This window comes from Aedes albopictus, chromosome 1, assembly GCF_035046485.1.
Source record: "Aedes albopictus strain Foshan chromosome 1, AalbF5, whole genome shotgun sequence".
Classification (NCBI taxonomy): domain Eukaryota; kingdom Metazoa; phylum Arthropoda; class Insecta; order Diptera; family Culicidae; genus Aedes; species Aedes albopictus.
Window position 1 is genome coordinate 22,704,050 of NC_085136.1, and position 17,209 is coordinate 22,721,258.

General features: G+C 39.9%; 1 protein-coding gene across 3 annotated transcripts in view; it reads right to left on the minus strand.

Moving 5' to 3' along the window:
- Positions 1-17,209, minus strand: part of LOC109433651 (uncharacterized) — a 93,693-nt gene that overhangs the window by 20,915 nt on the left and 55,569 nt on the right. For all 3 annotated transcript variants that reach the window (XM_029876809.2, XM_029876808.2, XM_062844202.1), the window contains exon 3: positions 43-151. In XM_029876809.2, coding sequence (XP_029732669.2) covers positions 43-151 — 109 coding nt within the window. The remainder of the gene's footprint in view (positions 1-42; positions 152-17,209) is intronic.

A 17,209-nucleotide genomic window follows, 5' to 3' on the forward strand; every position in this document is an offset into this window, starting at 1 on the left:
TACTGTGAAAGAAATCCAACCGACAAAATCTAACACACTCACCGTTGCTGAAGATACGATGATCGATGGAGTCCTCCTCGACCAGGCCCTGGTTGAATACGTCGTCGCTACTGCTGATATTGCCCAACTGCAGGGCGAGCTCCAGGGGGATCTGCAAAACAAAGCGAAGCGAAAACGGAACAAATTAGGCATTAGGCACACATGATTTATACACAGAGAGGATTAGCTCCGGTAGGTAAATGACTAACGCACGTCGCTTCGGGTTCGTGTTACTAGCGTGGGTGGATGTTATAATTTGTAAAACGATTATACGGTTGCAATTGAGGGGTTTTCCCGAGTAGACTAGGTGGAATAAGGTAAGGTGATAGAGCGATTAATCCTGTGTAATCCTATTAGCTTTTCTGACATATAAAGATAGTAGCTGATGAGTTTGATGATCTAGAGGAAATTATTCTTCTTTCGGAAGCATTGTTCTCTTTGTCATGTGATGGTTTCTAAGCCCTGTTGAACTCATTCAATCTCTATGGTATTTTCTCAGCTAAGGCCTATGCGCTACTGCAAGCATGCGAACGGGTCTCAGGATGATGTTTTCTCAGATTCCGCGAGTTGTTTTTTCTGTCCTAGAGCATGGCAAAGTTGGACACCCGTGGCTGATTGAGGTACAAGAGTACGCGATCATGAGATTTATCTGGGTGCCTAGACACGCAGGCATCCCAGGTAATGAGGCTGTAGACGTTCTAGCAATTCAGGAGCGTCAAGTTCCGCAAGAGGTAATCTCGGTTCCTCTCTGTGACGTAAGCAGCTGGATCAGACAAACCTCGAGCGAAACATGAAATATAGTCTGGCATTACAACTGGGATGCGTTCATCTGCATGATTAAGAACGACACATAGGAGTGGAGAGATGTGCCAAGTTCTCGAGATCAGAAGCTTCTGACTCGGCTGAAAATCGGACACACTCGGCTCACTCATAGGTCAAGATTCGGTGCCAAAACGATCTATTGTCAGGGATGTGGACAAATATTTGACGTAACACACAGATTAGTAGAATGTCCAGCACGTGAGGATTTGAGGACGGTAAGCATTTGGACGACAAGGCGAAGGTCAGGTTGCTTCTGCAGAAAATCGGTACGCAGTTCCACGAACGCTACGTGAACAGCGTTTAGCGAACCATCCACGGAATTTTGTATTCGAAGACAGCTGCGACGGTCAACAAGCACTGTGAAGCGTTCCAGATGAAAACCTGTCCAGTGATCAATTCAAGACTCTCAGGTTCGTAGTCGGTCTCTACTCACCGCACGATTCGGACATCCGGACCAGGCTAATCGGAAAGTTGGAAGCTGAAGAAAACGTGCCACCCGCTAACGGTGCCACTCTCAAGCTTGAAACCTAGTTGAGGAGTGCAACCGCATCATCAACCTCAAGCAAGACACCCAGATGATCGAGAAAGGCTACGGGGGGACAAGTATCATCGCGCTTCAAGTCGAAAGGAGAAGAAGTCGCAGACACCGAAATCCACTTGCTGGTTCTGTGGAGATCTACATTACGTCAAGGAGTGTCCCTATCAGTCGCATGCATGCATACCTGTACGAAGTACAAGCGGAAGGCCCACAAGGAAGGCTACTACTCCTCATCCGAAAAAAAATGATGCCTTCTCAGGTCGACAATCCGAAACCAAGGTCGTCAAAGGTATCACGGTTAAGCGAGTTGACCTTACAAAGAAGCGAAAGTACGTCAAGATCGAAATCAACGGTTCGCCCGCAACGTTGCTGCTCGATTATGCTTCCAACACCACCATTATTTCCAAGCGCACTTGAACATTAGTAGGCAAGCCTGTCATCAATCCATCGGAAGTCGACGCCGTGAATGCCGCTGGTGACAGCATCGGGATCCTATGCACTATGGGGGATTCCCATACAAGCAGGCGGACAAAAATATTTTCGTCATATTTTCGAGGATTTGTTAGTATTCTGTAGTTGGTTCGACTAAAATATATTGTTTATGGACATTTTTAAACATCACGACCAAGTTTTGAAAAGGGCGTATTTTCAATATGGTCAAATAACTGATAATATTTTATTTTGTTTTTTGTGCTTAGAATGATCAACACTATTGTGTAGTTACTTTCAAAAATTAATTCCAAGGGAATTTGCTTAGAATGTTTGAGAATCGTCGTTTAATCTCAAACGGTGCGCCCAGGCGGTCTCGTGCGTAAAAAACACTGAATCTCCCAAGACCGCAATTTACCGCAGCATTTCGCATACAAAATCATTAGAGTAGACCTAAAGCTTGACCATAAACTGATTTTGAGCCTGGGAATGTTTGGGAAAAAAAAGATGCCGATTATCAAAATTTGAATCTCATGTCTTTTTCAACTTCTTCTTCTTCTTGTACCTTTTTTTCATACAATACTTCAATTATTTCACTAAACCACGTGTTTGTTGGAAAGCTTGCTTCATTATCTTACCAATAATGTATTGAAACCAATAGATAATGATGATAATAATTAGAAAATATCGATTTGAAATTATGTGTTGTTTTTTTGCGAAAATTACATTTTTTAGCTTTACTCAACTTTGATACTCAATATCTTTGTAACTACATCAGCTAGAAACTTGAAATTCTAGATTTCTCTTAGTTTATATGTTTATTATCGATAGAAAATTTTAGAACAAGCATTAGTGGAAGTCACTTTTCTGATTTTTGTCCGCCTGATATCCTATAGTGCTATGTAAGTTCAACCCGATCTAATCTACCCGTAAGGAAGGGTATCACTACCCTTCAGGCCTTATCAGATGCACCAGAAGGTTGCTAACAGCAGGGTCTCCACCTGCCCCGGCCCTTACCTGGGACCCCTTTCTAACCGCGGGCTCGGATCCAACCCAGTAGACCGACGCCACGACAGCAACGCTACCGGGACTTCCTCTCCGCGGCCACTTAATCGCTGTAAGGGTCGATCGATGTAAGGGCACCGATGTAAGGGCACCGGTATGACCTACGAAGCCGACTCCGAACCCCTGTACCACCTCTTGTACCGCATCTGAACTAGCCATTTTCCGAGTCCACGCGCCTCCTCCTCTGTAGCTTCCAGACGATGTGGGTAATAGCCGTTGAAACAGCATTCTAGCCAAAATCCTCTGGGCAAGATTGTCCGGAGTTGTGTCCTCTCCGCATGTGGCAAGCATAAGTCACGCATTGTGCTAAAACGCAGGCACACGACTAAAACGTGTTCCGCCGTTTCCTCTAAACCAGCATGCCCAAAACGGTGTAGATACTATCGGAAGCAACCATGGCCTGAAAGGATCTGTGTCAGGTGGAATGTTACTTCCCCATGGCGCCTATATATGGGTCCACCTTCCTTTGGTGGAACTGTCCCACGCGCGCTGCCATTTGACCATAGAGGCCATACAGTCTTGTGGTGAGCCAGCTCCAGTTTCCTGGACCGCATCCACGCTTCCACAACCTTGATCGAGTAGTCGGTAGTCAACTTCACCTCCTCGATCGTTTCACCGTAGACTTCGAGCGTAATGTCGTCGGCGACTCCCACTGGGTACTCTAACCTCAACACCTCGTCGTACGTAACATTCCATAACACCGGACCCAGGATGGAATCCTGCGGGACACCTGAGCTTATGTGAAAGCACTTCCAACCCACCTCTGTGTCGTAAACTAGTACTCGATTCTGGAAGTAACTTCCGAGAATCTTGTACAAATACTCGGGTATACCCATACACAGGAACGCATCGGCAATAGCTGCCCAACTAGTGCTATTAAACGCATTCCTTACATCCAGAGTTACTACTGCACAATAGCGAATCCCCCTTCTCTTTCGCTCGAGTGCTTTCCCGGCGGTTTTTGTAACCGACAATATAGTATCTACGGTAGACCTCCCCTTCCGGAAGCCGTACTGGTTACTCGAAATACCATTTCTCCCCTCGGTGAACCTCAACATTCTATTGAGGATCTTTTTGAGGATCCTTTCGAGCACCTTCCCCGCTGTGTCTATCAAGCATATTGGTCTATATACCGACGGGTCTCCGGGTGGTTTCCCCGCCTTTGGCAATAGAACCAGGCTCTGCTTCTTCCAAGCTTCTGGGAAAACTCCCTCGTCCAGGCATTTCTGCATAGCAGATCTGAACATCTCGGGAGCCTCTGCAATAGCTACTTTTAAGGCCAGGTTCGGAACTCCGTCCCGACCTGGGGCCTTACCTACGCTAAGGGAATTTGCTATCCCCGCAAGTTCCACATCGGTGACCCTCTCCTCATCGCCAGCCCCAGTCCCCGGCTATCCTACGAAAGGAGGCCAAGGACTAGGATCATGACGCGGAAAAAGCCCCTCGATGATTCACGCTATGTCTGAACCAGCGGATTATAAAAATCGAATGTACATCGGGTTCTTTTTTCACCAGCTCCACGGCGTCGCGTCGCATGGCCTTCAAGACGTCCGAGTACTTCGACTGTTTCGTCCTGATGACGAGCACGTCGCCTTTTTCGCCCTTGGCATGTACTCTTTGGGGTGGACCGGAGCTCACATGCTGGATCTGCGTACGCAGCTTCCCGCACCTATTCCTCACTTCTTCTTAAGGAATTAGTTGGCGTTCATACTGCGGACATTTTTATCAGCTTTTTCTTTCTTTGATTCATAGGCTGTGCTTTCCAGTTATATTGGTATAGGAAACAGCGTAATCACTTAAGTTCATTATAAATTTTTCGGTCAAACGGCGTTCGGCCAAATGACCCGGAATCTTCAGGTAGCATGAGTGAAATTGAAATGTTTGGTTCGTATGCTAATTTATGATTTGCTGATGAGACTCCCCAAAAGTTCCTACAAGAACTTCATCCGCGATTTCTTGAGAATTATATTCTACAAATAACTACGGGTATTCCTTCCGCGGTTTTTTCAGAAATGTATTACAGGATTCCTCCAGGAGTTTATGCTGGGAATTCTCAGGGAGCTCATTCAGAGATTTATTTTTTCAGTGGTTTATTCAGGATTCCATCATGGTATCAGAAGTTCCTTATGAGAATTCTAAAGAGGGTTTTCTAGGATTTTTCCAGTGGTTTCTTCTGAGATTCATCCAAGAACTCTTTCCGGGATTCATTCCTGGAATTCACTAGGGATCATGGGATATCCCCTAGGATTCTTTCTAAGATTCACCCAGGAAATCCTTCCGGGATTCTTTATTGAGTTTCTTTAGTGATTTCCCCAGGAGTCTATTTAAATTGCTCCCAGAAATTCCTTCTGAAACTCCTGCTGAGATTCCTGATGTTGCTCCTTCGGGGTTACCTCCAAGAATTCTTTCTGCATCCAGAAAATCCTATATTCAAGAAATCTCCATGGTTTCCTTCAGGAACTTCCTGCGGGATTCTTCCATAAACGGCTTCCGCGATTCTTCCAGGAACTCCTCATAAGGTTCTTCCAGAAGCTCCGTCAACGGTTTCTCCCATAGCCATTTCTGGAATTCCTCATGATTTTCTTCTAAGATTTTGGCAGAAGTTTCTTCAGGAATCCCTGCAGGAATTTCCTTGGGATTTGTTCCGGGATTTCTCTAGGGTTTCTTCCGCAATTTCTCCCAGAAGTGTTTTCCTGGATTGCTTCAAGATTTCTTTGGGATGTTCCTTCAGGATTTCTCCACGAGTTGCAGCCGGAATTCCTCCAAAAACACCGTGCGGGATTCATTCCGGATTTCTTCAGGGATTTCTGCATGAACTTCGGGCTTCTTGCAGAAACTTTTTTTCGGGATTCCTCCAGGAACTGCTTTCGGGATTGGGATTGCTTAGGGGTTGTTCATAAACCACGTAGACACAGACAAACAGACGTAACACTTATGAAATTTCCATCGACCACGCTTTTAACGATCATTTTAAATTTTCATAGTTGTGGCTTTCACAACCAGAGGCGCGCGCATCGTTTTTCTATGCGTTTGACGTTTCACACTAGCGCCTTCTGTTGACGATATTGCACAACACAGTGATTCGTGCAACTTTTCCACCAGGTGATGGTAGTGTGAACTGGGCGATGGATTTCCATGAAAATCGTTCAAGGTGTTACGTCTGTTTGTCTGTGACGTAGATCTAATTTTGGCCATATCAGAAAAATATCTTGAGAAATTCTTCAGGAAGTTCCTCCTGGGTTTCCTCCAATAGTTTCTTCAGAGATAACATTCCTCCAGGAACCCGTTGAGGAAAAACTGCTAAATACAATCTAAAAGGAACTGGAAGAATTTTAGAAAGCACTGCTGCATAACTGCATAACAGTCACATTCGACAAAAGTAGGCATTGGAGAAAATTGAGCTCAAAGTTTGCAACTTGCACTAGTATGGAAAAGGATCTAAATTTCAAAAAATTGGCAAAAATTCAAAGTTAATTACTTTGCAATGAAATCTGCTACAGCTCTTCTTGTATGCTGGGCGAATGGTTCAAAAAAATATTAGAGCAAAATATGATTGGTTGTACGTTATGAGGCCAGTATGTATTCCCAGTGTGACTGTTATGCGGTTACATTCGTTAATATTTGTTAATGAGACAAAACGACTTGGTATTTTTTTCACATTTTGTGGAACAAACTTGAAAAGTTCAATTGGATAGATGAAAGTACTGATGATTTGGAGATGAGCACCGGTATTAACTCAATTTTGACAAAAACTGCAAATGTTACAAATATGCAGTTATGGGCAGTGCAATAGACATCTCTGAAGTAACTTCTCTAGATGAATCTCATAAGCAACTCCTGGATTCATCTCGGAAGAAATTTCTGGAATACTTTCGGAACGAAATTTTAAAAAGCACTGTCAGAGGCTGTACATACTGAACATAGCTCACATTAAACAACGGACAACGTATAAGACACCCAGTGGCCCAATGAAGAATTTTTCGTTTGACGAACGACTTTCCCCGACTGAAGTGGGAATCGAACCTGAAACGTATTGTAGTAAGCCATGGAAGTGCTTACAATACGCCTACACGGCCGGCGCCGTTAACCGCACTGCCACTGAATCGCAAACAAAAAGTTCACGAAACATCAAAGACTTAGAAAAATTTATCATGGCAACCGCCATGTGTAGTGCCCAATAGGGCGTCACAATCCCATGCACTGAATTGTTTTTATTTTGCATGGGATTTTGACGTTTGTTGGCCTTGTTGTTTACAAAATTTGTCGTATTCATCAAACTCGCCAAGTCTGTTCGAAAAAAGTACTACAGTTTGCGATTTACTGTACAACATAGCTCCAAATTGTCTTTTTAATCTTACTTTGGGCTTCTTGAAGTCTAAGTGATTTACATATTATTGATTTAGAGTTTGCCTGTCTGCTGGTCCGTCGCAAATTGAGTTTACTGTAAGTCAGTTTTTCAGAATAAATATAACTTTTGCGCAGCTTGATACGCATCTGCGACCTTGATCGTGAAATGATAGCCTCTTTTTGCACAAGCAAGCCGCAGCTTCAGACAGGAAAAACCTGTTCTTCCGATCACAGACATTCTGTGTACAATCGCAGCAAGCTGAGATCGATCATTGATAAACAGTAGCCAGTCACATTGTGCCGGGCAATACGGAAATAACGGAATCTAGAGTGGTCTGAAAGGTTGAAACGCTTTAGGGCCTATCAGTATGACGATGACTCATCCTGGCAACAGTCTGCGCACCATTCAGCGAAATTGTCCTTCAATTGATTCAACCGGATACATCGCTTGAATGGAGCGCGAATCATCTCATTGTCCCCATTCCGCTCTTCTGCGATTTGTCATACCCCTTTTTGATTGCACCTTCTCTTCAAAATTATATACCGCTACAACGCAGATTTGCTAGTTTGCCAATTTGCAGCTAGCAGACAACATAATCTCCCTTCTCGAAAAACACTGGGATCGTGACTAATGTGGTCCACCCACATACATGCCGGTCCACGATCCCGACGTGAGGCGCCACCCATCAACTGGATTTGCTTGTATACCTACATAAATTAGCCGTGGGATTTCACTGACATTCTGATCGACGTCGCCCGGCTTGGCGCGGAAGGGTTGATGATTAACTCGATCTCTCCGTTAGCTTGTGATGGCAACAACGGTGACGGACGACCCACGTGCTGCGCTTGAACTGTGTGCCAAGCCAACAACCTCTCGCAGTAGGCAGTAGGCCATATATTCGCGTCTGCGACGGACAACCGCGTTATTATGTAGTACATACTTAGGTAGTGTACCTTGATAGGTGTGCAATGCACTCTGCAGCAGTAGGCCATGCAGCGCACGCCGAACAGCATCATTGCGATTGGCATGCGAAGAATTTCTTCCGATGGCGTCGCGCTGTCGTCGGGTTGGTTGCCTGGATGATGGTGGAAATGTTGTTGCTGGTAGGCTGCGGTTACTACGATGATGACTCATCTCTTTGACCAAAGCAACCTCCGCGCGTAGCCGGCCGAGTTAACTCCTAAACTACCAAGGGTCCAAAAAAAGTCGGAAGTCCAACTTTGACAAGGCATTTCTCGGCCGTTTTTCAACCGATTTCAAAACTTTTTTTTGCGATGGAACCGGACAGGTTTCAAGATCATCGTCCATTTTAAAAAATATAAAATAGATGCGTCTACCCAAAGTTATTAAGCAAAAGGCACTTCCTAGTTTTTTTGAGAGCGTATTTTTTTCGCACATTGATCAATAAAACAAAATTTAAAGCGATGACATATGGTTTTTTCGACTCTAAATCATGCGTACAGCTGGAGTGAACATGTTTATGCAAAATTAGTGATTTTTCAGTACCGTCAAATGGGGTAACTTGCAACACTTTTCGACTTTGAAGCAATATCATTGAAAATCTAAACATTTGAAACATCCTGTGAAGCATCGTGTACGCTAATTACCCCGAGTAGAATACTATGCAGCACTTGGTTTACCAAAATACGTTGCCACCTAATCAGGAGGTGCGAAATACATGCTTGTTGCAAGTTTCCCCATCTGTGGGGTAACTTGCAACATAGGACATGGAGCTAAGTTAGCTTTCATTAAACAGCACTAACATTCTAGTATTTGGTCGTCTTGTAAATTTTTGATATTATGTATGAAACATACCATGAAAAGATGTACACTAACCAATTGACATATAATTTTTCATGAAAAGATTGAGAGTTATTGCAAGCGAGAGTATATCGTTAAGCAACGTTCCCTCAAACCCAAAATATATATGATTCTCGTGACTTACACACTAAGATTTTTTCGCCGAATCTCGGCAAATAATTTGCCGAGATTGGCACCGCCGAGTGCTCGGCAATCATCTCACCAAAAAATGAATTTACCGGGATCTCGGCAATCGCAAAACTGGCAGCTGTTACTTTTTTGCCGAGATTCTCAGTAAACCAAATTACTGAATCTCGGCAGTTTTTATTTGTTTTGATTGCGTTTAGAAAAGAAGAAGAAAAAGAACATGAACAATATTAGATTCAATGAAAAAGTAATAAAATCAAACATTTTCATCATATTTATTGCTTGACTAAGGCGTAAATTGTGAAATTTATTCTTTTATTGCCACTGTACCACACCGGAATTCGTCATCATTGTCCAAAAGGTTCAGGTCAAACACTACATGCACCAGGTCTCTCAACACAACTTCTTTCGTTCTGCAATAAAAAAATCAGATTAGAACATTCATCTACTTACGTATAAACAATTTCTTCCTTTCTTACAATTTCCCGTTTTCCTTTAACTGGTTGGTAAAGGCAGCCGTATATTTCCGCGAATAAATTAAGTGAAAATCTTAGCGAAGACACATTTGATTCTGCCACTTCAAGTTCTGCAGAATTTGGTTCCGATGGTGCAATCCAAATTGACAGCTCTATGTATTACTGAAATTCGGCAATGCATGGAATAAATGCCGAGAACTCGGTAAATAACATTACTGATTTCAGCATTTTCTTTGTTTGCTGATTTTCTCAGCAAATAGATCTGTCAAACTTTGCAACTTGAAGATGGTTTGCTGATATCTCAGCAAATTTGTTTGGTAAATCTCAGTAAAGCTGTTTTGATTGCCGAAATATCGGCAAAATCGTACATTGCCGTTCAAGATCAGCAAAATTTTCTGCCGAGCTCAAGAATCAAATTTAAGTGTGTAGCACTCATTACAAAATGTCAACAATGATTATTGTCATTTCTTGAAAAGGTAGAGTGAGTCATCTTCAAGTAGTTTTCAGTTTGAAGTGGTGTTTGGCAATCGCAGCTAAATTAACATGATTGAAACACACCTATTCTACTTTGTAAATGTCAAACTCGCTGATTTGGGTATTAAACTGAAATAATTTACTACATCTAGGTTCAGAATTAATATTGGTGATTGCTTCACAGCGTTCATAAACAAAAATTGAACTTTAAACATGATGAAACATGAATGAAACTTTAAAATATGGTATTTCCTAACAATGTGACCTTCAAACGTGCAAAAAAATGTAAAAAATGAATTGTCATTTGAAAATATACGCGTTACGTAATCAATAAATGATCCATTTCGGTTATTTCTGTAAAGTATATCGTGAAATGAAGATAAATAATAGAAGATTTCGTCAAATTCAACTGTTGCAAGTTACCCCATAGTGGTTGTCGAATATAATAATGATTTTTTGCATTACTTAGTCGATAAGTTTATCAAACTTTTATCGTTTAGCTAAGCTTACTATTAGGTACCCTAACTGCAAGCAAGGTCATCAGACTTATCGCACTTACCATAAGGGAGAGGTCAAGCACGATTTTCATACTTGTTTTTATGGCATAAAATGAGCAATCCGTTTTAACAGTGTAGCTAAACCATAAACAAAGAAACAAAGCTAATTTTTATACTAAATCGATCTTTGATACACATAATCTCTATAACCGAAATAGTTGGGCATACTAGTTTTTATTATTATTAGAAAATGCTTCACATTTAGTGTATGTCATCGTGTTGCAAGTTACACCGCTGTTGCAAGTAACCCCGTTTGACGGTACACTGATATTGTACCTTACTAATAAAGCGCTAAAATACCCTATTTTTCACATAAAATAAGCAATAAATCAAAATTCAAAGCGATGACATATAGTTTTTTTGGTCTTAAATTGTTCGTAAGATTGTACTTGACATTTTTGATGAACAATGAAAATGTTCTAATTACACTCTTATTTTGTATTACCCGGAAAACTACGAAAATTCCATACTTTTTACACAAAGTAGTCAACAAAACTAAATTTAAAACGATAACATGTAGTTTTTAGCCTTGAAATGTTCGTAGCAGTTTGGGGGACATACTTGAAGAATAATAGTGATGGTTTCATTACACTCAAATTTTGATTTACTCAAAAATCAACGAAAGTACCACATTTTTCACGCAAAGTGGTTAACAAAAAATGGCTTACAATGCAAAGTAGTTTTCTGCATTTAAATTATTCGTGAAAGCGTACTGCACGTTCTTAATGAGTTATAGTGAAGTTTTCACGACACACTTAATTTATTTTACTCGAAAAGCTACAAAAATACCATAATTTTTATACAAAACAGTCAATAAAACAAAATTAAAAGACATAACATGTAGTTGTATGGCCTGAAATTTTCCGTTACAATGTACTGGACCTGTTTTTAATAAAATGTTGATGTTTACAATACACTAATATTTTGTTATATAAAAAAATGTACGAAAATACCACAAAAAAGCGAATAAGCCAAAATTAAAGTAATAATTTGTAGTTTTTCAACTTTAAATTTATCGTTGTAGTTTAGTGGATTTATTTGAACAACCCAAGTGATGTTTTTATTACACTCCTATATTATATCACTCAAAATACTAGTAAAAAACCACATTTTGCACACAAAGTAGTCATCAAATAAAAATTGGAGACAATGCATTATAGCTTTTTTGCCATGAAATTATTTGTAAAAAAGTACTAGACTTGTTTGATAAACAATAGTGATCTTTCAATTACACTCGTTGTTTTCTAAATTTGTTTATAAAAAATTTCAAACTACTTAAATAAAGAGAACTTACTATGCGCAGCATATAGTCACATATTGATGTACCGTAAAAAATATATTTTACACAGATAATGATTTTTGATATCTGAGGCTCTGTATCTCAGTGCTTTTAGATTTTCACTCAGGTTGAGTAGTGACTCACTTAGTTATTTATAATTTAAAAAAAATCTTCATGTTTTGATACAATAAATTAACCTATCATATTTCATACGGCTTTTCCCATCATGCTGGTACTCTTTGCGTTGCAATCTGTTATATTTTTTGTGATTTAATATGTTTTTCAGAGCACTATCAAAGTTTCCCCAAAATGAAAATGTGATTCTCGCTCATATGAAAAAAAAAATATTGATGACACAAAACAATTAAAACTGGCCAATCCTTACATTGCAATTATAACAGAGGAATAATATTAGGGAAATTTGCTGAAAAACTATCAAAGTTACCCCTTTTTACGGTATTGCTTCAGAAACTCTTCTATATACATTTGTTTTTCAGCAATTTCCCAAAAGGTGCACTGAAAGGAAGAACTGAAATTTCTTCGCTGGTTTTCATCCGGAGTTTCTCCCGGGATTTCTCTTAGAGATTTTCAGAGTTCTTTCAAGAATTTTCTAAATATTTCCTACCAGAGCTTTTTTCCGAGATTTCCCAGTTCTTAGGATTTCTTCCGAAGTTTCTTTTGCGTTCCTCATTGCAGAATTTCTCGCAAAAATCACGTGGATTCATTCCAACATGTCTCCGGGAATTTACAACAATGAATTTTGTAGGTTATCTCAAGCAGGAGGTTTTCCGAGAAACACTCCTAGAAAAGTACAGTACTGGACGCATTGACCGATTTTCATACAAAATGCCTAAGTTTGGAGTTCTGTATTTCAGCTTCTAGAGCACAAACTCCGAGAGTAATCTCAGGTGAAACTTCAAAAAACTCTCGCGAGAACCTTAATAAAATATCCTGGATGAAATTTCTGTAGAAATCCGGGGAGAAACTCCAGAAAAAAATCATTGATATTTCCTAAAACTTCGGGAGAAATCCCAGAAGCAATTCTTTAAGAAAACTCGTGAAAAACTCCTTTAAAAACCAGGAGCCTTAGTTGAAATCCCAGCAATAGTTTCTGTAAATACCTTAGAAATCCCGGGAAAATCTCATGGAGAAGTACCAAGAGGAATACCGAAAGAAATCGCGGAAAACCTTGAAGAGAAATTCCAAGAGAAACTCTAAGAGAAATTCTACGACAACATCTGAGATATATTCCAGGAGAAAAGAGAATAAATTCCACGAAAATTTGTTTGGGCAAAACGCAGGAGGAAAAATCCAACGAGAGACTCTGAGAGCAAACTTCCAAAAGAGCAACCTCTGGAAGAAAATCTATAGGATTCCCATGAAAACCTTCAGGATACAATATTTGGATTTCAGAAATCCTGCAATATTCTCCAGGATTTTTTCCGGAATCAACTGTTTGAACCTAGGGTAAAAATGTCGATAGAAATACGAAAGAATCTCCGATAGGAATTTGAAAAGGAACCCCAAGAAACAGGAATGAAAGAAGGCTGAAAATCTCTCTAATAAAGACACATAACCTAACCTTAACTTTGGAAACCAGTTAAGTTCGTAACTTTTTTTCATTTTCACGGGATTTCCGTTTATTTTTTGGTGATTGCTACAGCATGTTCAGGAGACGCAAATGGACTCAAATAAATACAAATTAAAAAAAAAAATCCCTGGTGTATTTTCGGTTTGCTTTGTATTTTTTTCAGGTAGTAGATAACATGAAACAGGTACAAAAAAAATCAGTAATGAAATCTGCATGTGTTTGTTTTGAATTTTGTGTAATTGGCTATTTTGTGTGAAAAATATGGAACATTCGTGATTTTTGCGTTGCGTTGGGTTGCGTGGTAACGGAGTAATTCGTAGATTGCATACTGAAAGTTGTCATGTTAAAACTTTAAAACCTCTATTCTAATTGCTTATGGAATGCTATTTGGGAAGGAACAGCTATCCAATCAGAAGTTGAAGTAAAAAAGACATGAAAACTTCCATTGTATGGCACATTCGTGATTTTTTAGTAAAACAAAATGTGGATGTGATGTAAACATCAAAATTTTATCAAATACATGTCTAGTACATTCTAACGGAAAATTTAAAGTCTAACAACTACATGTCATTGCTTTAAATTTTGTTTTATTGACTATTTTGTAAGAAAATTATGGTATTTTAAAAACTTGTTTGGTAAAATAAATTAATAGTGTCATGAAGGCGGTATTATTGTTCAATGTTTATCATTTCACGAAAAAAAATCAAGGCAAAAAACCAGAATGCATTGTCTATATTTTTATTTGTTGATTACTTTGTGTGAAAAATGTGGTATTTTCCTAGTATTCCGAGTGGAATCAAATATAAGTGTAGTAAAAACATCACTTGGGTTGTTCAAATAAATCCACTAAACTACTACGATAAATTTAAAGTTGAATAACTACATATCATTACTTTAAATTTTGACTTATTCGCTTTTTTGTGGTATTTTCGTACATTTTTTTTATATAACAAAATATTAGTGTATTGTAAACATCAACATTTTATTAAAAACAGGTCCAGTACATTGTAACGGAAAATTTCAGGCCATACAACTACATGTTATGGCTTTTAATTTTGTTCTATTGACTGTTTTGTTTAAAAATTATGGTATTTTTGTAGCTTTTCGAGTAAAATAAATTAAGCGTGTCGTGAAAACGTCACTATAACTCATCAAGAACGTCCAGTACGCTTTCACGAATAATTTAAAGGCAAAAAACTACTTTGCATTGTAAGCCATTATTTTTGTTAACCACTTTGCGTGAAAAATGTGGTACTTTCGTTGATTTTTTGGTAAATCAAATTTGAGTGTAATGAAACCATCACTATTATTCTTCAAGTATGTCCCTCAAACTGCTACGAACATTTCAAAGCTAAAAAACTACATGTTATCGTTTAAAATTTTGTTTTGTTGACTACTTTGTGTAAAAAGTATGGAATTTTCGTAGTTTTGCGGGTAAAACAAAATAAGAGTGTAATTAGAACATTTTCATTGTTCATCAAAAATGTCAAGTACAATCTTACGAACAATTTAAGACCAAAAAAACTATATGTCATCGCTTTGGATTTTGATTTATTGCTTATTATATGTGAAAAATAGGGTATTTTAGCGGTTTTCTGAGTAAGGTACAATATCAGTGTACTGAAAAATCACTAATTTTGCATAAACATGTTCACTCCAGCTGTACGCATGATTTAGAATCGAAAAAACCATATGTCATCGCTTTAAATTTTGTTTTATTGATCAATGTGCGAAAAAAATACGCTCTCAAAAAAACTAGGAAGTGCCTTTTGCTTAATAACTTTGGGTAGACGCATCTATTTTATATTTTTTCAAATGGAAGATGATCTTGAAACCTGTCCGGTTCCATCGCAAAAAAAAAGTTTTGAAATCGGTTGAAAAACGGCCGAGAAATGCCTTGTCAAAGTTGGACTTCCGACTTTTTTTGGACCCTTGGTAGTTCGCGGGAGTTTTTACCCCCTCAGTAGTTTAAGTGTTAATACCTAAGCGATGCATCAACAAGGTGTGCGATTCAACACAAACCAGTCGCAGTCGCGAAAGGGAAGCACGCAATCGGATTCCTGCCAAGGTTGCGCGATGGCGCTTGCTGGCAGCGGTCGAACGCCTGTTGACTTGATAACAACTACTCTTGGCATAACTTGACGTAATTTATATTCTCTCAGACTACGAGGCTGTGAAGCTGCGAAAATTATCATAGCGACACTTTCAGTCAAGCGAGACTTATTGAATTAGCACATCTCGTGATGGCGCTGGAAACCTTGCTAAGCTTGTCTATCTTATGTGAAGCAGAGTTTTTGCTACAACTAAATATTTCTTCTGTCGCTGTTTACAGCGCACACGCGGCTCCCGGTATGTCGCCGCCGGTTCAGAAGCTACGTGGGAGCTAAACTTATTAAAATTTAAACATCGTGCTGCCTCCGGTTTGCTTTGTGATATTGCGCTCTTGTGTGTTATATACTACAACAGCATAACCAACTAGACAATGGTGATGCTTGTGGATTAACGACGTCTTTAACTAGCGAGCTTCCGCGATTGCGGGGAATCGGTAACTCAGTGCTTAGAATTATTAGCGTCAATTATCTGCATCAAATGCATATGTTTGTCTCGAAACTTGTTGTTGTGGCGCGGTTGGTACAAGCGACCATGTGCCCTCTGTATATACATGAGACACCGCATTTTTACCAGACGCTAGTTATGGCGGGTTAACAGCACAGCTTGGGTCACGTTTTACGAAGGTGTATGTCTCACTGTTGTCATTGCAAAAAAAAAAAAAACCACAGCTAATATGAATTTTCTTCAACTATTGCTATTGCCAATCAAAACTCTCTTCAACAATTGAACATTCGTTACGAACAAACTAGAAGTCTCGGAAGTATCTAACTTTATCGCAACACTGTTTCCTGGTAGCACTCTGGTCACGTGCCGAGCTTACATACACGGAGAAAACAAAGTACTCAAATGTAAGTTTCTTTCACCCAACTTCGGGATTGCGTGCGGGAACCCAAATTTGAGTTCGTGGAAGCGATGTTGAAGTGGGTTTTTTGCATTTGATCCCGTACGACAAAGTACCTACTGGCTAATTTTTTTTTTCAGTGGATGAGAGAGGAGACAAAAAAGAACTTTAAAAATACTCAAATTTAGGTACTTTTTTTTTCCTTCTAAACCATAGGGGGATAAATCTGCTCATCAGACACCCTAACAGGAAGGTTAGGGTAGTGTGGGGTTAAGGCCGTCTTCTACAACGCTAGTAGAAGCCAGGACTACTCTCTCCTCGACCCACCAAAACACATTCCTATGGTCGCCATACCCTACGTCTCTCCGGAACCACCAAGAAGGTATTGCTTCAGAGAGGGGCTAGTGCATATCGCACCCTCAAGGTTAGCTGCCTTAGCCTAGCAGCAACGAACATCGATGACTCGCTCTGGAGAGTCCATCACGGTAGCATGCTGGCGCTTAGCCAGTTTCCCGAGTGGTCCTCGCTACTCCCTTTGTCCTCGGAAGGCGGGCAGGGTCAACCCCGCCCGCGCCCTACTGCTGAGCGGACATCAAGAACTGATGCCCACATGCAACCCGATCTGACCTGCCCGTAAAGAAGGGTATCACTACCCTTCAGGCTCTATCAGATGCATCCGTAGGTTGCAGAC